This window comes from Lissotriton helveticus, chromosome 2_1 (assembly GCF_964261635.1).
Source record: "Lissotriton helveticus chromosome 2_1, aLisHel1.1, whole genome shotgun sequence".
Lineage (NCBI taxonomy): Eukaryota > Metazoa > Chordata > Amphibia > Caudata > Salamandridae > Lissotriton > Lissotriton helveticus.
This window is the reverse complement of record NC_136059.1, coordinates 2,082,093,577-2,082,120,159: the sequence shown is the minus strand read 5'-3', so window position 1 is coordinate 2,082,120,159 and position 26,583 is coordinate 2,082,093,577. Positions and strand designations below refer to the sequence as shown.

Genomic DNA, 26,583 nt, shown 5'->3' with positions numbered 1-26,583 from the left:
GGAGGCCCTAGCCAAAACACACAAGGTGTTAAGGGCCCACAGGGCCACGCTGGTCGAGGTGAACATGTTGCGCCCCCAAGAGTCCAGCTAGCGGGCCTCCCGGGATGGCATGATCTACAGTGGTAACTGCAAACACAAACTACAGTGGTGGCACGGAGGGAAAGGCGGTCCGCAAAAGTGGACTGGCAGTAGAGGGGTGGAGGGAAAGGCACGCCGGGTCACGATGCAAAAGGGTCTGGGGCACCGGATCGCCTGAGGCAGGATGCCTCCAAGCCCCTTCCAGAGAAGAAAGGAGAAAATCCTCAAAGGGGAGTAAGATCTCCCTCCCACCAGAGCCCTGGTGGAGGACCTCCAAGAGATAGTCCGCCGGACAAGGAGCAACCGGGTCCCCCATGCGCAGAATGCCCACAGCTGTGGACACCGCGTGCACAAAGGCCGCACCCACCTCCGAAGGGCCCCGCGGCAGAGAAAGCAGCTCCTCCGTGGGCGATGGCTGCAAACTGAGGCGGCCATCCCCGAAGCCAAGCGGGACAGGCAAGGTCCAGATCTGGAAGTCAGAAGGAACCGAAGAATGAGGGACCTGCCGCTCCTCTAACGAACACCTCTGTCTCAGGAAGGGCGGGGAGCCGCCCTTCAACGACGCTGGTGGAAAAGTCACCATGCAGTGACCAGTCTCCGGGGATGATGACATCAATATACAGCCTGCCTCCGGAGAAGACGGAGCGTCCGATGACTAATCCGCAGCACGACTCCTGCGCGGAGCCGTAGAGTCTGCCACCTGAGGCAGAACGTCGGCACGACCAGGCGTCGCCGGACAGGGTTCCTCCAAGTCACACAGCATCGGGGACTGGAGCAAAACTGGCTCCAGGGCGGAGCCAAAGCGACGCCAACTCGACCCCCGCCGAGGCAGCCGCCTGCGCGGGAGAAGGAGAAGGCCCTGGGGAGTGACACAAAGCCTTTCGCCAGCCGAGTCCAAGAATGTAGCAGAGATCGCCCGGCAACCCATGTGGGGGCGCCAGGGACGATTCAACCTCCGACTCGCCCTCCGAGGAGACAGCCGCCCGTTGGGAGGGACGAGAAGGTCCCGGAGAGGGACGAGGGACCCACCGACCCCTGTGGCTCTGCACGGTCCAGCCGTTGCTGGAGCCTTAGCGGCATCACCTCGGCCTTAAACAGGACCACCTTGTCAAAGGACCGAGAGGGGCTCGGGGATGCGACCCGAGCCCCGGCGACCTCCTGCGACACCACAGGCACTCCCGCGGGAGTTTGCAGCGAGGCAGAGACGCCGTGGCCTGATGGCAGTGCCCCAGAGGAGCCGCAACCCAACAGCACCACAGCCTCCAAGCCTGGATCCGAACCAGTGGGCGCTGGGGCCGAAGCCGCCGCGGAGGGTTGTGCGCAAGGCAAGGGGTCTGCCAACGCCCCAGGGGGGAATGAGGAGGAGACGCCAGCGAGGCCTGCAAAGCCACGTGTATGTCTCCATCTGGACTCTCGACGCCCCAGCACCCGGAAACGGTGGATAGGACAACACGTGGGGCCGCATCACCCACGGAGAGCCCACGCCACCGGCAGGCTGGAACCCAGCCCCCGGGGACAAACTGCGACACTTATCCACCGGGGAGCGAAGCTCACGTGACATCCGAAAAGGGCGAGGACGAGACCACGGCCATATCTGAAGCTGTCCGCTGAAGCAAACCGAGGGGAGGACGTCGACCTGGAGAGACGCGCCGAGAGAAGATTCATCCGGCGCTCCTGCAGCGACTTCGGCTTCAACTGCTGGCACACCGTATAATCAGTGGTGCCGTGATCCTCCCTCAAACACCACATACAAATGAGGTGAGGGTCCATAGCAGACATAAGACGCCCACACAACGTTCAAGTCTTGAAGCCCGAAGGCATTCGCACACTGTTCCACAAAAGAAGGGACAAGGATGGAAAAGAGGGCCCAAACAGGTCTGTGGCAAAAATCAGATCTGCATTGCACGGGGAAAAGGAAAAAACTGACGTAGGCGCGTTGGGTCTTATGTGACCTCGCTGGCGTCACATTCGCGGACGACGCCTGGGCGGAGCCACGTGGTGTCGCTCCGCCCCAGGCGCACAGGGATGCTGTGGCAAAAGTTATCCGGATCTAGTCTCACGCCTGGAGATAATTCTACTTGAAGGAATCTGCGGCTAGTAGTCTCTTATCAGAGAAGTAGTTTTTGAGAAATTTAAGTTTAAAATTATAGTGATATCTCTGGTCGGTTATTTCATGGTGGTTTCATGATGAATCGTGGATGCACGCCCCAACGGGATGCTTGGATTGGTTGGATGCAACCTGGACAGGAAATTGTGGCTGCCGTTTAATTGCTCGAGAATGGTTCTGGGGCTAACAATTTGTGTGAAATCGCATATAAGGGTTCAGGGTGCAGATACTCTGAACCCATTGTTGAGAAATGGAGATGTTGGTGACAGAAATTATGCCCAAAATTGTTTTTTTTTAACAGCGCAAGATATTCGAGACGACGCTGCGATTGCCAGTGCGGCCACCCGTGTACCATTACGGGAACATTGTGACTATCCGCGTCATCGCGAATATTGGTGAAAATATTACAAAATATATCAATGAATCATTAGTATTCATTGTTACAGAAATATTGATAAATGTTTTTATTTCGTTATTTATATAGGGAGTTATTACTGTGATGGTTAGAATTAATTATATAGTTATAATTTTTTAATGTGATGGTTGCTATTGAATTTCAGCTTTTTCTTTCTGCATTCGCGACGTAACTAGAGATCACGATTACTGACGTCATTGTGATCTCCGGCCTCACCGTGAAAACAGAAAATAGATTTGAGAAGGTTGATCTAGAAATACAATAGAAAAACCTGTGTACAGTAATAAATCTCTAGTGTGTAGAATACTATAATGTGTGTGCATATATGTGTTTTCACTTTATGGGCAAGGCACGATCGTCATGGTTAGCGACGTCTCTAATAACCACAAAAACAAAAAATAGCTCTAAAAGATAGTTTTTTAAAGAAACGTAGTACAAAATATGAGTTTAAACATGCTTTGAAAAAAGTATATATATATTAATGTGTGCAGGGCAATGTTCAGTATGGATTTTTTTACATACTATTTTTTGATGTGCTGGTGGCCATTGTTTTCCGTTTTCTCAACTTGTCAGTGAGGATCGCAATGTCGTCGCAAAGATGTACACAAATTGAGGAAAATAAACCTTCAGAAAAAAACTTTCAAAATTGTGAATTGATTTCCACTTTAGTAGGGGAATGTGGCAGACCAAAATGCTACCATTAAATGCTTGTTTTATGTATTTTGGGAATTTCTGGACCTATAACTAAAAATGTGTAAATGAAATAGAAACACACCAGCCAACTTAACTTTTTTTATTTTTATAAATTTATTTTTATTTTGTAACAAATAACAATCGATACTAGTCATAAAATCACATTTTAGCAGCATTTCCTTACATATGTTCAGGTATAACATTTCTGGAGCTATTCTCTGTCGTTTGCAGTGCAACAGAAAACAAGGCATATCTATTACATGGAATATATGCTAAGTACATAGTCCCCCCTCTGACTCATTAGCTTATTCACTAACATCAGAGATTAAGTCTTCTTACGGGGGCTCGCATATATTGCCGCAGTATGTGTTCCATCTCCCCCAAATGCGGGCAGCCAACTTAACTTTCAGTAGTAATACAAATGCTGTAGGGTACAGTCACTACCAATTCTATTAAAGGTAAGTGGTTGATCAGATCAGATGTTGTAGATTCTCACAAAACTTTATCAGTCTCACTGACGCATTCTGCTAGAGCTCGGTGGTTTGGGCAGCATTTGCCTAATCATAGGACTGTATAATGTGCATGTGTTTTCCCAGGTCATGCGTATCCACAAATCTTGTGAGTGCAGCAGCTCCATTTCACAGATCAATGTGCTTCTGTGAAAATACAAAGGCCTTAAGATGCACAAGCATAGGGCCCTGGGCAGTATTCTCAGCAGTGATGCTTCTTCTGAGCATTAGAGGCAAACTTATATTCAAGCTCTTTTTTGGGATGCCTCGACCTAAAAACAGAACAACGCATAGGAGCAAATGGAATAATTTGAAACCTAACATTTTTCAATTCTTGTTTTAACATTCTTAGCTGGTGTTCATTGACCATTAAGGCAGTAAGATAATCATTTTACAAACCTGCAGATGCACACAAGCTGAAAACATGCTTATATAATGGAAGAGAAACAGGTATTTAATCATTTCAAAATTAATTTTTCCAAACATGTTTAACAAATCAATTGTTGAAATCATTTTACTAATAAGACACGATTAACTTTATTGTTTGAATAATAAAACTCAATACAATGAAGGAGGTACAAACAATAAAAAATATCCGTTAATAAATGCAGCCCTTAGTCCATTAATGGCTATTAATAGGGAGTTATGACATTTAACAATAAAACGTGTTTAAGACCTAATCAATACCCGTTAATCTCTCTAAATTCATGCTACTTGAGTTTAGACTGTATTTAGTCAAAAGGCTGATTTGAATTAATCAGTTAAAAAACAATAATAATTTATTTAGTTTTAATGTCATGCTAATGAGAAGGGGTAAGACACTAATCATTACTGAAAACCTACTAACACTTCCACTAACGGTGCAATTCTATGTGTAATGGGTAAACCCCAACAAAGGATAGTAGAAAACTCTAAAATCGCATGGGACACAGAGCCATAAGAAAGGAGTGATGTGCACAATGCCAGACTCGGTGGCTATCAGAGGGTGCAGTAAAATCAGCAATTTAGCATCTCAATGGGATTACAGCAGCCCAGTGCAGGTAGATATTATTAACTCACTGGCTCTCATTGTGAGTCAGCCTTTTTGTTGCTCTTGTAACAAATTTGGTGAACCGGATATTAAGCATTAAATTGTCTGGTTCATGGATGTGAGAATAGTTCGTCGACAGGGACGGAGACCAAGTTTGATCTATTCGCTCTGTAACAGAGTCTTTCGGTTATTAAGAAATGCGGGGCAGGGACATACCACGTGCTCAACTGATTCCTGACTGCTCCTGCACCCGACATCATTTTACTAATGTTCATCAACACAATTACTACAGTCTGTTCACAATTTTTTCTCTGGGGCAGCAGGACCCAACAACCTTCATGTATGCCAAACTCAAAGCAGTAACAAAGTTTTTGTTCTGGTGCATGGTTACTTGTGTCTTTATTGTAACAGTATAGCATTTACATACTGCCATCCAGCCTGCTAAAATAAACAACTTTAAAAACCTCAGAACTACAGGCCAGACAACTAACATAGTGCTATTATGTGACACACGTTTTTTTCACTCAACATACAGCAACCCTGTGAAGAGAGACAACCACACAATGATCTGGAAACACGTATACGTAACATGTTTCCAGCTCAGGCATGAATGTTTTGCACAATTGAGTTCCAATTAACACATCTTAGGGCCTTGGGAGGTGTGTCCAATAAATACTCTTTAATCTCACAAAAATGCACAGCATGAATCCTTTTAGATCGCTGTAGCTACTATGTGCTTTAGATAACATTTTCATAATTAATGATGCCTGTTTTTAGTCCATTTCAATCATTCAGGGGAAGCAACCAACTTCCAAACTAATTTGAGGGATTTAAATATAGATACATTCTATTTCAGTACTGACTTTGACAATAGGATTGCAGATTTAATTGGATTTATTTAAAGTGCTAAAACCTAACTATCAGCGCATCTATTGTGAATATTAACTAATAAAGAAGATACTTACTTTACTAGCGCCTTATCTGGTGGACACTTTCTCTAGCTACAGATTTGTTTACCCTAGCACTTTCCCCACGTTTTAGATCCAGTATGAAGCCTAGGGAATATTGTATGGTAAGGACATACATGCAAGAGCGCAGTACAGAGGCTCAGTAAAGTCATCTCAAGTACTGATCACATGTCTTAGGTGATTCTTGCATCATAAACCTTTATGTATGTATGTACATGTAGGTACTTTTAGACCACACACCTTGGTGAAGAGGAACAGAGCGCTGAACATGGGTGAGAAAACAAAATGAGATTCAAGACTGTCAAGTAGATGTAAACCCTGCAATTATATGGTACATGCCACAGGAGAGTTGAATTCATTAACTGTACTTGCATGGAAAAGAGATTTTGGCAGGTTTCTCCAAGATATGCTACTGTGTGCATTGGTCAAAGAGCAATATGGACAACAATGGTATTCTGTGAGGTACCTTAAGTCTTTTTACTTGTAAAACGTGTTAAACTACTTTACTTAAAGTTGCCACAACATTTGAGACGGGGATTTACAGCAGTACTACATATAGAGGTAGTATTAGGAAAATAAAAGGTATAGAGATTCTCAAGGGGAGCTGACATTGCATGCTTGAAACCCATGCAAAGTTGGAACCATTTGGGAATTAAACATTTTGCACGAGCGTTCCAATCCAAGAAATATGCAAGTTACACTTACAGAACAAGGAATACATTTTTTGCCAGAGTGGGAAAGGACAAGGCACGTTCTATATTTCATGGAGGTGTATGGCAAGCATTTTCACCATTTGATGATTTGAATCAAAATGTTAATTAACAACATTTGACGAAATGGAAGCTATAAATTATTTGCACAGAGAAGGGATTATTTTCAAATCTGAATGGAGAGTTTTCAAAAAACACCAACATCTATAATCATTGCGTTAGTTGCTTCTTCAACATTTCATTGACTTTCATATGTTGGATGGAAGAAGGTTCAAACACAGGGATTGTGCGTCCATTTCAGATTGAGGCCACTGAGAGACAATACATCAATGGAGAAAGCACTGACATGATAACACACTCACTGTAAATTTGATGCTAACCATTTAATGTATTCTTTGAGGTCTCCTAGTAGGGGCATATGCTCTTCTTGTATCGCATACATGCAGGCCTTTAGACCTCTCCTAAGGAGCAAAGAGCCATTATAGCTCAAATAAGACAGAGGTTTGGTGAGGGCACTCCGAAGTCAATATTTTTCATACATATCATATGCAGTTAGAAGACGAACATTTCCCAAGTTGTGATTGCTTTTATTAATCTTATACGACATGGCATGCATTCAGTTTCAACTCTTAGCAACTCTTAGCAACTTTCACAACAATAAATATCAGTAAAATCGTAATATTATTGCCATAAAAAGTATTATCTATCTGTTCAATGTTTTGCTTGGGTTTCTGATAGTGCTCTGTACCAGTTTATTTTCTCTAGTATTTGTTTCATCGAAATCACATTTGCTTTTTTATTTAAATTATTCTACTCAGAAAGTAGCAATAGAGCATGTTGATTTAAAAAAAAGTTTCACTTTTCTCTTTTTTTTAACCTATCTACTTTAAACACTTTTATTGACGTCTTAGATGAGATACAATAGTACCACCTTACAATTCCATTTGTTAACAGTAAAGTAATTAAGTATTACTGAGATCCAAAGGATCTATCTGGATGAACCAAACAAGAAACAAAAAGGACACAAAAGAGGAGAAAAGGAATGAGATATCTATGGAGGGAGGTGGACATGACCAGACTGAAACCCCACAAAGCAGCCCCTGAATGGCTCTCATATCTTACTAAACCAAGTGAAAAGCTCATCATTATCAATTATCAGGCACTCGAGGAGACCGCTGTTGATAAATTCATGCCACCAGAGCACATCGTTGGGAGCCTGAGCTAATAACCAGTGACAAGGCAGGATCAATCGAGCTAAAACGAGAGCATCATTTAAATGCCATTCAGATGACCAGGCACAAGAGGAGAATGGCCCAAAACAATTTTGGGTCCCACCTCAAGGTGATCGGACTGAGCCAATTAAGCTTCCCTAAAACGGTCTGCCAGTAATAAGAGAAAGAAGAAAAGGTAGTAAAAATATGAACTGGTCTCCTGAACATCGGAAGCACTTCGAATTCTGCCAAAGGTTCATAATAAATAATCAAACAGGGGTATAGTAGAAATCATTAACATTCAGAAGTTTATATGAGAAAACATGTGTGTCTCATTTCATTGGAGGTAACTTAAACCCTGAGAAGGCAGCTCCATTTATCAGTCATTATCTGAAAAGGATCAGGCCATCGTTTGACCTTAGCTGCTAGGATCATTTTGAACGCGATGGCTGTTGCTGTTCTTAGGTGGGCCAAGCCGCATATATTCAAGGTAATCGTTCGGAGATCAGAGAGCATCATCAGCCTTCAGACCCCTAATAAAGTGTCGGATTTACCAATAACGGAAAAAAACGACTGGGGGTGAGAGAATCTCTGGGATAATTTCTAAAAAGGGAAAAGGCAATCACTCTCATAAAAAGACCCAATGTAAATAGATGGGTCTTTTTTACCAACAATCTATAAAGCTTTTGGGTACGTTCCGGGGGGAATTAGGGTTATAGCCTAAATAAGAACATGCATTATATAGCTTAATCCCCGAGATTAACATTTTCAGAAAGGCCCAAATAGAATGGAAGACCCAGAGCGAGTCCTCTTGAAGTATACTGTATTGATGATATCGATATGTGGAGCAATGCCCCCCAAAGAAGATGTTCTGGATTCAGATAACCTGCAAACAGGGTTCCATCACCTAATACTGTGGTCACGGCACGGAACCTAGGAATTAAGTTTGATCCCACTTTATCTTTCTACAGCCAAGCACTTGCAGTAGCAGGTATGTGTTTTCATAACCTAAAGACACAAATAAAGTTCTTAGACTTACTCCTAATGAAGTCTAGGAAGATAGTAGCTGTTGCACTGGTTTTGTCTCGTTTGGACTACTGCAACAGCCTGTACGCAGGAGCATACAAGGCTGTTTTGAAAAAACTACATGTGGTCCAGAATGCAACAGCCAGGTTGGTGCTCCAGCTTCCTAGGTGATCCCCTCTGCGGCAGCACTCAAACGCCTGCACTGGTTGCCAATTCACAAAAGGATCCTATTTAAAGTCTTATATAAAGCCTTAAAGGCAACTGGGCAGACATATCTTAGGTCCAGAATACACCCCTATTCCACACACCGCCTGCTGCGGTCATCCTCAGGTAATTTCCTGGCAGCACCCAACTATCGTCTGAAAACAAAAGTGAGGGAAACCATTGCTGTACTAGGAACAAAAGCCTAGAACTCTCTGCCGCTTCAGTTGAGACTGACACAATCAGAACTTCTTTTCAGAAAACTGTTAAAAACATGGATTTTTTCTGCATCTGACAACTTGTTACTTTCTCTCATCTGATCCTCTCCTCTATCGGGACCCCTCACTGCTCTTTACAACTGACCTCTTATATCCTCTCCGCTAGTGCCAAGATACTCCTTGGAGTGAATGTTGCGCTTCATAAATATACTCATTCATTCATTCATAACCTAACCTCCATAATTCACAACATAACACATTGAAGAGTTGGGACAAACGCCACTAAATAGTATACTCATAAATCTTGTAGGGGGAGACCGCACTCCAGCTGTGGCGTCTGTAGCATTTGTATACTGGCCCTAGACTTTTTATACCCCCCAAAAATTTTTTTGCCAAGAGGCTTCTATCTTTGTAAACAAGACTTTAGCTAAATACAGAGGTATACTACGAAACAGATATAAGTAGCGAAGCAGGATAATCATTTTAATTAAATTACAGCTGCCACTTAGGCCGGTAGGTAAGCAGTTCAACTAACTAAACATCCCCAAGTTTCTTCTAGAGTGTGCCAAATCAAGGCTGAGTTTATATCCAGAGACAGCTCCATATTCGCTTTCCATATTCTCAATAGCAACTAATGAACCCTCTGGGGCAGAAGTCAGAATAGTAAGATTGTATGCATAAGCGGGAACTTTGAGCTTGAGTTGGTGAATCCACAACTGAGCAATGTCCCTCTAGCTCTTCGGGGCTTGATTGTAGAGTTTGTTACACAAAACGAAGAACAGAGGTGAAAATGGAAATCCCTGGTGGGTACCACAATTGATCTCAATTAGTTTGGTCCTGGTACCTAAGCTAAGAACTCTAGCCATAAGATTCTGATAAAGCTGTTGCACCCGACTGACATACCTTGACTTCTAAAGATAGGACAGTAGTGGAACCTACATAATTCAAAATGTCGGGAACGCTATCGGCTGGCCCAGCTGCAGGAAAGAAAAGTCAGGAGAAAAGAAGAACCAGAGCATATATAATCAAAATAGAAAAGGGAAAGTCAAAGATACGACATAACAAAGAGTTAGTCCAACAGTCTCTTAGTGACTTCAATCAAGAAGAAAGAAAAAGAAAGAGAGCCTAAGGCAGTCAGACGCGGCTTTTATCCCCTTGTTTCCACTTTGCCAGGAGCTCTTCAACCTTTGGGGCATCAAAACATAAATACACTTGCCCCTCGAACTTAATGGGCAGAATTGCAGGCTCCAGTAATGAAACAGAAGTTCTGAACTTTTGTGGCATGGGGAAACACTCTCTTAAGTACCATTGCCGAACCACCTTTTCGTGACAGAAGCGGAAAAAGAATTCCACTCCAGCCTTCATTGGGGATCGTGGGCCGGCAGCCCTGAATATCTCCTTTCGGAGCAGAAATTTCCCACAGATATTAGAATGGCCCATGGGTAGTGAGGATGTGATCCCTAGAGAGAACGACAAAATGGAGGGATGGGTTCTCTGAATCATGCTGTACATATCCCAGTCCCCCAAGGTAGGGAAAGCCTTACTGAACAAATGCACTATGTAGCCTCTGGGATCATCCCCTTCTGCCCCTTCAGAGATCCCCAAAACACTGAGATTGTTCTGGCGGGGCCAGTTCTCGAGATCTTCAACCCTACATAATAGTGTAGTCATCTGTGATTCCGGTCATGATATCTGGGTTTTGACTGCTCCAACAGCGGTTTGACAGCTTTCTTACACTTTCTCTTCTTTCCCAAGTCGTAAGTTGAGAGTATGCATGTTGCTTGAGAGTTTCCTGAGGACCACTTGAGTCTTCAGGTGAACAGTTTTAAGTGCCAGCGAATCTTTGCGGTGTTTACTTGTGGGGCTCCATCACATTCCCCTACTTTAGCTGCTATTTATAATCTTCTACAGCAACGTAAAAGTTTTACTTTTTTCTAGTAAGAGTCTCACTTAAATTTGACAGGTTTGTTCATGTCTTCATTTTACCTAAAGTAAATAGTATGTTCTGAAAACTGATGATATTCTCCCTGAACTAGCAAATTGTTGCTAATGCAAAATTATGTGAGGCATGATGAATTGTAAGGTCCAACTGATGAAGAAGATAGGAAATTCGCTCAAGTAAATTATGTTTTGAGTATATTTTTGATTTCCTAGCAATTAACATTGTATTCCAGGAACAATCTCTGCAACTGTCAGCGTTTCAGTGAAGAACTTATTTGTATAACTCATGTCACACACAGAAGAAAAGCTATATAATTCTTCAATAAGAAATGTTACAAAAAAGTGCATTTGAACTTTATATGTTCGTTGTTTCTCAATGTGGACATATTTCACCCATGGAAAAACCCTTTCTCATACATCCTAATACATTTTCAAGGTGTTCCCAGCCTGAAAACGTATTTATTCAAGCTAAAAACATAACGATATATCCATCGATTCCCAGAGTAAGAATATGCATGGCAAGTACAACCTTGTTACCTAAGTAGATGTCCCTACCCTGAAATACCTACATCCTGCCCCTCTTGAGGAACTCCGCTCAAGCAGAAAACTATCATGCTGATATAGTCCCATTTCGTAAATCACTTAAGTAGATTTCTATTTGTAAACATTGGTATTTATTACACCTAAGTGGAACATTGGTGTTTAAATACTTTTGGAAATTGGACAATTCATGACGAAATATAGTCTTGCAGTGCAAAGAGCAATACATGTGTTCATTCATATGTATTCAATGTTGCTGTTCCCTCTAAAGATGAAATTAGAGGCACACAGATCCTTGCTGGATGAATCAAGTTGTCATGGTATGCTCTGCATCTTGATCCAGCTGGCGATACTGTGTAATACCTATCAAGGAAAGTCTTGTGGATTCACTGCAATATGATCTACAAAAAACTATAGTTTGTCAGTCATTTTAGGCCCGCCTAATTTTAAATGTCAGTTCTTGAATATCTATTGTCTATAATACAATACATAAAGTTGACGTTAGATCAACATCAGCCATTATTGATGAGTCAATGGTTCCTTTATCTATCCCTGCTCCTTTTATCTCACTGGATGGCCTAACTCCCTATTCAGTTTCAGTTTGTAAATCTTTATTTCGGCGTAGTAGCCATAAAAGAAGAGCATGCATATTTAAAACAAACATATATGACATAAATTCATTTTTATACAGCCATAGTTTGTTAGTGGCGTTATACAGTGCAATTAAAAAGTAAACCACAAAACTAGTTAAAATGTTAAAAACAATTAAAAGTATAGTAAAAACTATTTATGCAATTCAAAAGATAAGGTTTAAAAAAAACTGTACATCCTACTTGCCAATTTATACTCCCTATTCAAGTTTCACCATGTTTTGATTGGCTGAGAAGTTGCATTCTTCCATTGCTGAGATCAGGGTATTGCACTGAAGTCCATGCAGTGATCTCCCTCTTCTTCATGATTCTTCCTTGCCCACTGCACTTTTTAAATATTTTCACTCTCGCCTGTATTTGCTTGGCCCGCTGCAGAGCTGACTCCACCACCTGCCACTGCCACAGCTGCAGGCAGGCAGGCAGGCATCTTTTAATGGTATTTTACATCATTACAGGATGACTGCCAATAGTGTGCGTGTGTGGTGGCCATCTTATAACATATATATTCCTTTGTATAAACCATTATAAAAAGGCCACAGTGCATGCACAGACAGCAGACATCTTTTAATTAGTTTTCTAATGCTTTATCAAAAAACATAAAATAGTCACCATGTGGATGTGCTACTGTACAGCATGGCCCTAAAAAAAAGGTCTTTGACCTGGTGTCATATGAAAGACCTACTGAATTTGCCAAAGGTGCAGCTTAGACTTTATTTATATAGGTCAACACAGTTAATATCTATAAATATGTACAGATAGTACGTTTAAAGGATGAGGAAGTAGATGTGGCAGGTGGTCAATCCCTTCCTCTCACCGCTCAAATAAGATTTATGACTGTACTGATTTTGTGTTACTAGTTGTGCTTTGAGATTCATAATATTTAATGTAAGAGGTAATAGTTTGAAGACTTCCAAAGATCGCAACTAGGATTTTAGTGCTTCTTCCCACAGATTACCAGACTGACTGAAGTTCTGTTTTTAATTAGATGACTGGTTCTAGTAAATCATCTCCAGCAAGAGTGTTTCTCAAAAAACCACTGAATCGAAATTATTTCAAGGTCAGATTATAAGTGTTCTGCGTCGTGAGGGTTCACTTGCTGCAATCACCGATTTATTCTCTCTTCAGATTGCTTCTTCTTTAATAACCATAGCCAGCCTCTGAATCCCCTAAAATATGAAAACAAAATGAGTGGTTCACGTGAGTTTCATGGGGCAAAATGTGGCCTGATTCACCAAAATATAGGAACATCTGTGAATAGTAGACTTACACCTTTAACTTAAATAGATTTCTACATATTTGAACATGTATAAAAATCCACTAGATTGTGTGGGCAAATCTTGACAATATTTTCTAAGCCTAAGAAAACCATTGCAAATGTACATTTCTACAATATTTAGTCCAATAGATTTGTCTGCAGGGTAGACAATCGACAGGTTTGAATTTGCACAAGTGGCATTTTTAAAAGCAATCCTACACACAGAAAATGTTTTCTATGAGTAGAAACCCCTTCCCCTAGATACTAAGGAATTTGAATACTCAAATTACCTACTGGTAATTAGACAATTGGGTGCAAAAGCAATGAGAATGTTGGAGAACTCTCAGTCAGAAAATTAGACGTGCTCACAACATTCCCAATGGCCACCCACTTACCTCTGCACAGGGAACATCAACGGTTTTACCTTAAACCCATTACTTACCTCTATGGAAACTTTTCTACGATTGCAGACTTTCCACAGTAGGAAGTTTCATCTTCGTGCTTAAATGTCTAAAGATCCTGATTGTATGAAATGCGATCTGTAATTTGAATTTGCAATCAACACTTTTTATGCACCTATTTAAAAAAGTTTATTTAATACCTGGCTGGTGTGAGTACAGAATTCGATGTCACACAATTCATCATAATCATGCTGAGGAACAGCATCTAAGAACAAGCATTTGCAATGCAATAGGTTTCGATTTTGGGAGAGTTAGAAGCTATTGGCATTGTAAATGACAATGTCTTTTACCCATGTGTTTTGGTTTGGAATGTATTTGGTGTGGAGTGGAATTATTTGTGTTGTATTTGCAAAATCGGACATTTGCAATCAAACATGGCAATGACTATTGAGACAACATGTTTCATTTGCTGTCAGAAACATTAGAGAGGAATATTATGGATGATAGTGTAAGGTTATGCCCAAAGTATGTCATCCATTACTTAATTGATCTGGGACCCACCAGCTGATATTTGACCAAAAGTAAGTTTGTTCTTGAACTCATTCACACATGTTTTGGATTGAATGTACCAATTAATGAATCAACATCATCAGTTTCACATAAAAGGAACAAGAAATGAGAGAATGATAGGTAAGCACAACTATAACGAAAGCCAAGTGAACAAACATTTATATAGAAAATGTAATTCAATAAATATAATTCAAGTGCAATATTTTATCTGATAAAGTTAAAAATACTGAGAAACTGCTGGACACAATGTGGCCTCAAATCACTGACAAAGGAGATGCAACCGCAGATTGAGGTTTTGCAAGTCCACGCTGACGATGCGGAATGGTGGGTAAGGCGAAACAACCTCAAAATTGTGGGTCAGCCTGAGGGTACGGAGAGGCCCAACCCGACGACTTACATCGAGGACTGGCTGAAAACTGTGGTTGCGCCCATGGGTCTGTCTCCACACTTTACTATGGAGCGAGCTCATCGAATGCCTACGCGACGCCCCTTATCCACTGTTGGCGCGAATATTGAACTATAGATACCGGGTGCTACAGGCGGCGAGGGAGCAGGCCCGCTACTAGTGGAGAATGTGAAAGTGTCTATATTCCCTGACTATACTTTAGCTGTGCAGTGGAAGCGCTTCTGTTATGTGGAAGTCAAAGTGAGGGTCCGTGCAGCGGGATTGCAATTTGCATACATTTTTCCAGCTAAGCTCAAGATTCATTTTAACCAACCGTCATTGTTCTTCGATACCCCCGATAGTGCGTGGGAATCGCTGGACCGACACTTCCCTGACGTACTGCCAGAACGTAGATTGGTTTCAGCACATCCGAAATCTCAACGGGCCCCCTGCCGTCGCAGAAAGGGAATGGTCACACAGAGCACGGGGACTTCTCCCCCGCCCCACCAGCAAGTGATGGAGGGGAGACGAGAGGCCCTCCGGAAGGCAGAGACACGCAGAGCTCCAAAACCGGCAGGCAGCACTATCCCTTCCGAGGGGGCCAATTCGAACTCCGATTCTGGGGGGGAACATGGCCTTATTTCCGTCCGCATCTACTCTGCTCAGTCGGGACCTGTTAGGCTGAGCTCAACTGATCTTTTAGTAGGGCACTGTCACTAAAGTACTGGAACCAAGTCCACTCATTTCAGTAAATTAGTACTTGCTAAGCATTCATCTACTCCTCACCGATCTCTATTGTCCAATGTACTGGTGTTTCCACTGCTTACAAATGGGAAGGAAACATGGGGATCTCATGCTAGTATGATGGCCCGGCCCACCTTGGGCATGTATTCCTTCTATAGCTCAAGAAACTTGTGTGTTGCACATGTAGTTTACCCCCACAGGCGAAAGCAATAGTTCTAAGTGTATCATGTTTAAGCAGTTTTGCACAGTTTGGTCAGACGAAGTTCTGTCGTTGGAGCCAGTATTGGGGATTGTTTGCATTGGTTTAATGATTACCGCATATTCTGATTGGTGGTTTGAGGGTCTGGGGTTTGGGGGGGTGGTGGAGGTTTGGGAGGGACTTTTGGATTTGCAACTCATGATGTTGGTTGAGAAACTGTATTCTGTCACATCCTGGAATGTTAGGGGGATGGGGTCAGCCCAGAAGCGGCACAGAATAGTAGCTCAGCTACATCGTCGCAAGGCTCAAATTGTATATCTTCAGGAAACACACTTCTTACCATCAGAAACAAATAAACTGCAGAGGAGGTGGAGGGGCCAAATTTATGCTTCAATGTACTCCGCCTTTTTTAGAGGGGCTGCAATATGGATATGGGCGGGAATCCCATTTGCTTATAGCGATTCCCGAATCGATGACCAAGGCAGGTATGTCTTGATTCAAGGGACCTTAGATGGCAGGCAAGTAGTGTTAGGCTCCATCTATGCTCCGAATGTGTATCAGGATGCCTTTCTCTCCAGGTTTTCTCAGGTTCTCTCAGACTGGGTACAATACCCATGGTTATTGGGCAGGGACTTCAATGCTGTGTTTGATGTATACTGGGACCGCTCTCATCCCCCTTACCGAACACCAACGCTGTGACTCACGCTGCTGCTCTGACTAGGTGGGCACAGGGGGTGGAATCTCTTAGATGTCTGGAGGTTCCAACACACGAATATGCAGTAATACTCCGTTTACTTGTGGAAAAGTAAATTTTGCCATGTTCTGTGTCCCTACGTGTCCCCCATCTTATGTTATGTGTGCATGATTAATATGCATATGTATTCCCCATGTTTGATTAAAGACGCAATTACAGTTGTGTCCATCTCTAGTATGCCAGTTTCCAGTTCTCGTGAATACTACGAATGTTGGGCCTATGTAAAGTTACGTTGCCACGTTTCCCAGTGTGCACGTTATTCCATTGTAAAGTCCCCGTTTCTAGGCCTCAAAAGGGCCCGGACACCAGATTCAGCTCCTGTCTTCTGAACCCTCGCTGAGGAGCGATACAGCCCCCACCTGTATCCTCGACCCTTCACTTACTTCCTGCCTCACAGTGCCCGGCTCGGCCTGGCTCTGCCTACGAGTCTGCCAAGAGTATGTTATGATTCTAGTTATCAGTCCAGCCCTCCTTCTCTGCATTCCTAAGCTACTGAATCGCATCAATAGTTTCCGTCATCGTCTAGCCCTTACGTCTCCATGTAAGAGAAATACTGTATTAATGGTCATTTAATATTCCTCAACACGCACTACATGTAGAATAATGTATGCACCAGTCTTAGAGTCTGTTAGCCTTTACCCCGATAACTTTTGGATTCTATCAACATGTTCTCTAAACATCAGATACTAGATAGTGGTAGGTACATGTTGCCCTGACTCTCCAGACTTCAGTCTCTACTCCTAGCACAGAGTTCATAGCCCCCAGCTTCTCCTAGTAACGCGTCATTGTCAGTTTGCGCGCACCATTAGGTTAGAGGTCCCGGCTCCTCAGGTAGCCCCCTCCATGTTTCCGCCCCATTTATGACATATTCTGTTACGTTTACATCACATGTCTATGTACACGCCTCTTGTTACACCCACTTTCACCCTTATCTTTCGCGACTGCTATTGACCACACCCACTGCTCCGCCTACTGTATTCATTGTAATGCAACTGTTTTAGTATATATGCTTGTGTACTGTTATTAAATGTTAGCGCGCTCATCCCAGATCCAGCCCCGGCAGCTGCCGGGCCCTGCCATCCTATTCCTATGCAGGTTGTCCTGTTCCTGTCCTTTATGCTGTATTAAACCTGCAAACTCCTACTACCTCGAATCTTGACTCTTATTTATTGAGCTATCTGTTATTACTATGTCCAGTAAAACCTAGATCCGGTATTATTTATTTATATACCACATAATGGCGCCCGAATAGGGACTTGCCCTTTCCCCACGCGCCGGTGAAGCCACGTATGCCCCCTGACCCTCTGCAGCCGTGACGGAACTCTTCTGCGCACCGGCAGATATTTCTGCTTCAAGTATCCCTCAGGCCCACGGAGGAGACGGAGGTTGCGGTCCAGCATCCAGACGAGGCGGTGGAGGAACGCGGCGAGTCCCGACCAGAGCCTAAGCCGAGAGTCCAAGGTCCGAGGTATCCGGAGGCCCACCCGTAACAGAAGTCCGAAGTTCGTCCGTCCGGCGTCGAAGCAGTCCAGTCCAGTCCGAGGCCTTCCGTTCTTGCTGCCCGGTGAGTACCGTTGCTGGGGTAGTATCTAGACAGGGTCAATCTAATTGTCTCTGGTCCGTGGGGTTTGGTGGTACACAGATCCCAAAACGAAGTGTCCACTTCGGTGGATGCGGGTCCTGACGTGTCTCTTTATGAGACCGGTGAGTTTCGTACTGTTTTAGCAGTGTATCTAGTTTCTGTTCTAGTCAGTTCTGTTCTCGAGAAAATTCATGTATTCTGTTCGAACTGTTATTTTTAAATGTTCTTCATGTATTTTAATGTCGTGGTATGAATGTGGAGTAATTATCGTGTTCATTGTGTATTGTAATTACGTATTGTGTCTAGGTTACAGTTCAGCCATGCCCTTATTTTCTAAACTACGTCAGTTAAAAACCAGAAAAGGTCTGCTAGAAGCAGCAGTTCCTGTCCCGCCTAGGGACAGTCCAGGTCATTTTATGTATCAGAAGCATGGCATAAGTGCCATATTATATCTAGATTTATGGGTAGAGTATACCAAACAGTTAGAGGAAAAGTATAGATGGCCCGTATCAGGTACGTGGGATGCCGAGTGCATCATGCGAGTAGAAGAAGCATTATGGAAAAAGAAAGCCAGACAGTCACAGAAAGATGCCATCGAGTTATGGCGCAAAGAATCTCATAAACGAACCGAAAAAGAAATCAGAAAGTCAGAATTAAGTAAAGAATCCTTAGAACGAGCCCAAGAAAGGGAATTAATCGAGATAGGTGAACGAGTCAAAACCGAACAGTCAGATAGACAGAGGCATGCCCTTATTAAGGGTATGTATCCTCTTCTTGCCGAGGGCTTGCCAAAAGCAACCCCGGAGGCATCCAGTAATTTTCCGCCACCCTTAGTTCCGACCAAGCTACGTCACAAACCGACCGCAGCTGATATTTTCATCTCGTCCTACTTGGACGACACAGTTCCAGAATATGCAAATCCTGTTCCGCCAGTCCCTGTAAATCATGTAATTCCTGCTCCTCCAGACACCGGAGTACCTGTTACGGTACCCCCGGTCCAGCCTACATTACAACCTCCCGCCGCGCCAGCACGAAAAGTATCAGTCGACGATTCCAGTTTAGGGGCCGCAGGAGGAGGTCCTCCTGGTACCCCGCCACCACACCAACGTTTAACGTTAGTCGAGTTACATGAATGTGCGTTACAGCGTACGCCCAAATATAAGTCCGTTGCAGATATCCGACGAGCTCTTACTGAATGCCGCTATGATCCAGTTGCAGGCGATGATAGTACAGTTATATATTCGATACGTGTAAGACGGGTGACCGGGTACTTGGACACCCTACCGAATATGAAAGAAGATCTAGACAGAATATATCGTTTCATCCGTACAGGGGATGATCCAGAAAGTATTGGTGAAGCCATGTCTCAAAGGAAAGCTGAGATCCAGCTCATGATATTAAAGTTTCTGATTAATTGTTTAATAAGGGAACAAGATTACCCGACCAAAGATCCAGCCGAAATGAGAATCCTGACAAGGTGGAGTGATAATATAGCCGAGGGTAAGCACAGAACTATCAGTAGTATAGAGAGTATGTACAAGAGAATTCGTAAGGAAATAATAAAGTTACACGAACAACGTAAAGCAGCACAAGTAAGCGAGAAAGAGAATGACTCTTCTACTGAAGAGGTAGAGGACGAGAATCCCGCCAGAATAGCGTATGTAGGAAAATCTAGATTTCCAGACCGCCATTTACGCCTAGAACACAAGTCAGTTTTTCATCACCCAGCACCAGAACAAGGTTCTCTAGAACAAGTATTTCAAGCTACCGATCAAATTCTGAAATCACGAATCGGTTATAGTAAGTTGAGTACTATGCATGAACAAGAACTAGCCCGATCAGCAGTCCGATGGATTACTGATTCTACCACTTTTCCAGATGAAATAGTGGCACACATGTTTCTGAAACTGCCCCCAGCCGAGCAACGACTGGTGGGTATGTATATGATCCAGCACCTCATTACATTGTATGAGGGTCAACATTCTGATCCAGGTCCGTTACACGATGTCCTGAATGAATTACTCCAGTATAGATGGAAAGGTTTAGGTACCGATTTAATTAGTGTCATTTTAGAACAGCGCCACAAATATAGTATGTTTCTGAACCCGCATTTTGTTCATGTCTCACCTCCAGAAAGTAAACCGTTTTACATAGATAGACAAAATCCGTTACGAGAAGTACACCCAGTCAGGACAGCGGATGGTGAAATGCAACGAGTGTTTGTTTACACCCCGATTACAAAGATGGAACTCTTAGAAATGAAGAAATTAATTCCCTGTCACGACAAAGATCCAGCAGGGTTCCACCGAGAATTAAAAGACATGCTCCGTATGGGAGAATACACATATCCAGATATTATTAAAATGTTAAAGGTCCTATTGCCCGCAGGGGTATACGAAAAACTCAAGGAAAAAGAATGGGAGGTGGGAGAGAAAAAGATCGATTGGGCAGTTCTAGAAGCTGAAGATAAGATACGAGTACCAGGTACCGGTCTTGGAGAGAAATGTAAAGAATTACCAGAATTGTTAATACAAGTTTTGCCCAGATTATTAGCAACTAAAAAGGAAGACTGGGATGCAATCTCAGCCTGTAAACAGAAGCAAGACGAAGACACTAGTGATTTTTATTCTAGATTCGAGAAATGCTTTATTATAAACAGTGGCTTGAAGACGAGTAGTGAGTCATACCCTCATCTTTTTGTTACTAAATTAGTTGAGAATTCAAGTCCACAAGTTAAGAATCGAGTTTTGAAAGTCGAAAGTACGTGGCAAGCTAGTACTCCGTCCCAGATGTTACAGATGCTCCAGTACCACCAGAATAGAATCAGAGAAGAGCAAGAACACGAGAGAAAACGTATGAAAGACACGAAAATGAAAGTACTAGTTGCACAATCTGTTCCACAAGACAGTCAGAAGAGGGGTCCGATTCAAGCAAGTCATCCTGCAGCTCCCGTTAAAGGGACCTGCAATTACTGTAAACAGCCAGGTCATTTTATAAACGAGTGTGCAGTTCTGAAACATAATATAGCCACTGGTAAAACTAAAGAAAGACCACGTCCGCCTAGACAAGAACAAGTTTCACAGACTTCTCAGCCACAGAATGCACAACAGACAGTTCCAGCGCCGCAGCCTATTGCTGCAACACAGCATGTTACACAGCAGATGTACCAGTATGCACAGTCCGAGTATCCAGAGTATCAGCCATATTCATGAAACAGCCTAGAGAGGGAGGTAGGCTTGCCTCTCATCGAGATACCTGTAGATCAAGAAGGTCCCTATGTTCATAGTCAGGTACTAGGGAAAGACAGAAAGTTTCTGATTGATACAGGGGCAAGTAGGACGACCATTAGTCACGCCGAAGTTCCAGGGGCTCCGCTCTCAGGCTCTAGAAATGTTTCCCTTGGATTTTCAGGAAAGCCTATTGTAAACGAGATATCTAAGCCAGTTACTCTAGAAGTAGGTCCATTGTCCCGCACTACTGATCTGTTACTTACGAAGTCATGTCCAGAAAATTTGTTAGGCATTAAAACACTGAAAGAATTAGGTGCAGTTATTTGCTGTTCCCCAGAGGGAATACGACTGTTTCTACGTGACTTCAAGGGTCACTATGTATTACGAGATTTTGATCCGAGATTGTCTAATGTTCCGCAGCATCTATGGGCGCAAGGTCCAACTGATGTAGGTTATATGCAAATCACACCCCATCGTGTGACTCTCAAGCCAGGTGTAGTGTTACCACGAATCAGACAGTACAGATTGCCACCTGAGGCTGTAACAGCCTTATCCAAAATTATTGACGAGCTCATGGCTCAAGGAGTAGTTGTAGAAACTGACTCCAATGTATGTAATTCTCCGATCATTCCAGTCATGAAACGTACTGATCCAAATGCACCCCCAGTATATCGATTAGTGATTGACCTTCGAGAACTTAATAAATGTATAATTCCCCAGTACCCAGTTGTCCCAGATATCTCTTCCCTATTGACAGCCATTGATTCCGAAGCCTCATTTTTTACAGTCATAGACCTCAAGAACGCGTTTTTCAGTGTCCCCATTCATCCAGACAGCCAGTTTCTTTTCGGATTTTGTTTAAATGGAAGGAGCTATATGTTCACACGCGCTCCTCAAGGTTTCACAGAAAGTCCTAGCATTTACAGTCAAGCACTTAAGAGACAACTAGACAATATTCACATGCCAACTGACACTGCCCTGCTCCAGTATGTCGATGATCTACTGATCACAGCCCGTTCTGAACGTGCTTGCGAGCGAGCATCCCTTACAGTCCTGTATTTCTTAGCCGAGATGGGGCACAAGGTGTCCCCTTCGAAGCTTCAATTCTGTGTACAGCAAGTGATCTACTTAGGCCACTTACTGTCCAAGTGGGGTAGGCAGTTGACACCAGACCGTATCCAGTTAATAGCGAGTCTTCCTCAGCCCAAGACACAGAAGGAGGTACGTGCTTTTATCGGCCTTACTTCTTATTGCAGACAATGGATTCCTCAGTATGCATTCCTAGCTAAACCACTGATACAGTTAACGACACAGGAGGCAGCCGTATCGACTGTCCTCCCTTGGTCATCTGAACATACACTTAGTTTCAATGAGTTAAAGAAAGCTTTATGCCAAGCTCCAGTTCTAGCTACACCGAACTACAGTAAGCCTTTTACACTTTTCGTCACAGAACGCGAAGGTACAGCATTATCTGTTCTCACACAAGATCAAGAAGGACAATACAAGCCCTGTGCTTATTTTTCGAGCACATTAGATCCTGTAGCCCAGGCTCTGCCTGCGTGCCTCAAGTCAGTTGCAGCCACAGCACTAGCTATCAGACAAAGTGATTCCATAGTATTAGGACATTCCTTGACAGTACAAGTTCCACACTCCGTGGAAGTTCTTTTAAACCGAACACAAACTCAGCACTTGACAATTGCACGTTTAACAGGTTATGAACTGACACTGTTCCAGCCACACATAGAAATCAGACGCTGCAACGTTCTAAATCCTGCTACACTATTACCGTCAGTTAATTCGAATCCTGCCACACACGACTGTGTGGAAGTAGTTAACACTATGACTAAGCCAAGACAAGATCTGACAGATATTCCATTACCAGATCCCGACCTGACACTTTATGTGGATGGTTCATGTATGAGAACAAGTACAGGAGAACTAGTAGCCGCGTATGCAGTGACTACTGAAACTGAAGTTATAGAAACACACCGTATTGACACCCTGTCTGCTCAAGCAGCAGAGCTAGTTGCTCTGACACAAGCCTGCATACACGCTAAGAACCTGAAAGTTAATGTTTACACAGATTCACGCTACGCATTTGGAGTTGTACACGACTTCGGAGTGCTCTGGCAGGAGAGAGGTTTCATGACTTCTCATGGAACCAAGATTCAGCATGGTCTCCTTATTCAAGCTGTTAGATGCCATACATTTACCGACATCTATTGCTATCATGAAGTGCAAAGCACATACGAAAGTTACTGACACCATTTCTCAAGGTAATGATCTAGCAGATCGCACAGCCAAGCTTACAGCACAGACTCCAGACATTTCAGTTAATCCGACACAGACACATACTCCAGCTCCGACTACCTGTATGACAGTTAAGGACCCTACTCAAGATGTCATAGATATCCAGTTACATGCTACTCCCGAAGAAATCAAGAAATGGTCCGAGCAAGGAGGGGTCCAGACAGATCAGGGATGGGTAACGAAGGGAAAAGTCACATGGTTTCTCCCCGACTCTATGGTTCAAGTCATTATCAATACTGCACATAGTCCAGCCCATTTAGGAGAAAAAGCTATGTTAGACAGTATCCAGAACATTTGGTTTAACAAGCATTTACGAGCTGCAGCCAAGCAAAAAGTCCGTACCTGTATGATATGTTGCCAGTTCAATCCAGGTAAAAGTGTCCCGGTGGAACAAGGTGGATTCCAGCCCCCTGACCACCCTTTTGAAGTCCTCCAAATGGATTATATTCAGATGGAGCGATGTCGAGGTTTCAAGTATGTCCTTGTAGTTGTATGCGCTTTGTCCAGGTGGACAGAGGCATATCCAGTCCCAGATTACACAGCCGCGACCACTGCCAAGCAGTTGGTTCGTGAATTCTTCCCCCGTTATGGACTCCCTAGAGTCGTATATTCTGATAACGGCCAGCCATTCTCATCTGAGCTTATGAAACACATTTCCCTGTTGTTAGGGTACCAGTGGAAGTTCCATTGTGTACGCCATCCAGAAGCAGCCGGTCTAGTAGAGAGACATAACCAGACCCTGAAAATCCGTATTGCCAAGATTTGTAAAGAGAAAGGTGTAGACTGGCTAGTAGCTCTGCCAGTCGCTTTGTTTTACATGCACATGGTCGCACATTCCAGATCAGGTCTGTCCCCGTATGAGGTCGTATTCGGCCGCCCCCCTAATATGTGGGGTACACTTAGACCCCGAAGTATTACCGATGTTTCAAGTAATATGCTGACAGATTACCTAGCTTCCTTGATGTCTGCCCTACACTCTTGTCGTTCACAGGTTGCTGCCGCATTTCCAGACAATACCGAGGTGGCACCGCATGAAATCGTTCCCGGATGCATGGTTCTTGTGAGGAACTTTGATCGTTCAAGTCCGCTGGAGCCTCGCTGGAAGGAGCCCAAGCAGGTCCTCCTGGCCACCCGTACTGCCGTCAAGCTGGAAGGCAGGAAGGGCTGGGTCCACCTGTCTCATGTGAAAAGATTTTACGGACTAAAGACTGTTTCTAAGAACATTTCCGAGGATTTGAAGGACTGCCAAAGTACTATTCTTAAGGACTGTCCCGCAAAAGACAATGATACAGATTCCTCCCTGTTAGAGAAAACTCCGCAGCAGGAGTATAAGAAAAAATTAAGGTCTAGTAAAATAAGTCAGCCAGTTTGATTGTCTAAGTCCTCCCCTAGGTGAAACGGTTAGACCGGTTTCTGACATGTATAAAATAGACCCCCATAGTGAGAGAGTTAGTCAAAACTCAATCCGATGTATCGTTTTTCTAAGTTTCATATTGTTTTTCAGCCTTATGACTACCTGCACAAGTTATGCATTTTATTTGTGTTTTCCAGTTGCTCATGTAAATAAGTCTGCTAATGCTACGGTAGAGCACACGTTTAGTGATCTGCCTCCTCATGAACTATCTTATCGTCTTGCTATGCGTAATAATTCCTTTATCCGCATGTTACATTATTCACACCAGACCAGCAATGCCACTAATTGTTGGGTGTGTGGTCGACTCCCCCCTTTCCAGACACCGAAGGGAGTTCTGCCACTCTTTCCTTATCCATTTTCACATAATGGTTCGTGTGGAGCCTGGTCCACGTTAACGTCATCCTTAACAGATATGTCTTTTCTTAACAGTACATGTTCCCCAGACAAGCAAGGTCTTCCCCACAGAACAGGGTTAGATCTAGAAAATGAAGTTTATAATTTAGGTAATTATTCTTCGAATTTCATGGTCCTGAATGTTCAGTCTGATACTACTCCAGACTTACCTGCTATTTCAGTACTACCAGTTAAAGGCGAATTATGTGTCCGAAATAATGGTTCCGTACATGTAGGACATAGTGATTGTACTACTATTGTCAAGTATAGTGACAGTAGGAAATCTATTTTCAAAGCTTCACGTCATTCTTATTTTGTTTGTGGTCAGACCGCATATGTTCGTCTGCCCCTCGATTGGGAGGGAACCTGTTACATTGCCTTCCTACTGCCACCAGTTTTTCTAGCCCCACCTGACTACCATAGGAATTCCCACCTAGTACATACTAGACACAAGAGAGACCTCCCGATTGTCGATTATACTGAAACTGCTCTAGAACAATACATAGATATCAATAAAGGTGTCTTCCCTTATTTAGGTACTGTCGTGAATAGTAAACTGATACGTAGATTAACGAGAACCCTTGAAGCAGTAGTGATTGAGACTACTTCTGCTCTAGGTAACTTAACCGAAGAGCAATCCTTTATGAGAATTGTCGTGCTCCAGAATCGTCTCGTCCTTGACGTCATACTGGCCGATAGGGGCGGGGCATGTAGAGTCATCGGATCTAGTTGCTGCATTTTCATTCCTAATAACGCGCCGTCTGTTTATTCAGCTATAACCAGACTCCATAAAATTGCCCATCTGTTACACCAAGATCCAGGCACCTGGACATGGTCCGGTTGGTTCTGGAATATAATTTCCGCCTGGGGATGGAAAGTATTGTCATTTCTAGGTATTGCAGTAGCGATCATATTCAGTTGCTGCCTCTGTATACAATGTGGCCCTGCGATTTGTGGCATTTGTGCTACCTCTTGTATTCCTAGTCCCAAGTCCCGTTCTAAATCCCGTTCCAAGACAATTCGAGACGAGCAAATGATACTGTATGAAA

The 26,583-nt window shown here is 43.3% G+C and overlaps 1 protein-coding gene across 7 annotated transcripts in view; it reads right to left on the bottom strand.

The window, feature by feature from the left end:
• Positions 1–11,285: 11,285 nt before the first annotated feature.
• LOC144819055 (kynurenine/alpha-aminoadipate aminotransferase, mitochondrial-like) overlaps positions 11,286–26,583 on the bottom strand; it is a 442,105-nt gene continuing 426,807 nt past the window's right edge. For all 7 annotated transcript variants that reach the window (XM_078677063.1, XM_078677064.1, XM_078677069.1 and 4 more), the window contains one exon: positions 11,286–13,463. In XM_078677063.1, coding sequence (XP_078533189.1) covers positions 13,419–13,463 — 45 coding nt within the window. In that variant the 3' untranslated portion in view covers positions 11,286–13,418. The remainder of the gene's footprint in view (positions 13,464–26,583) is intronic.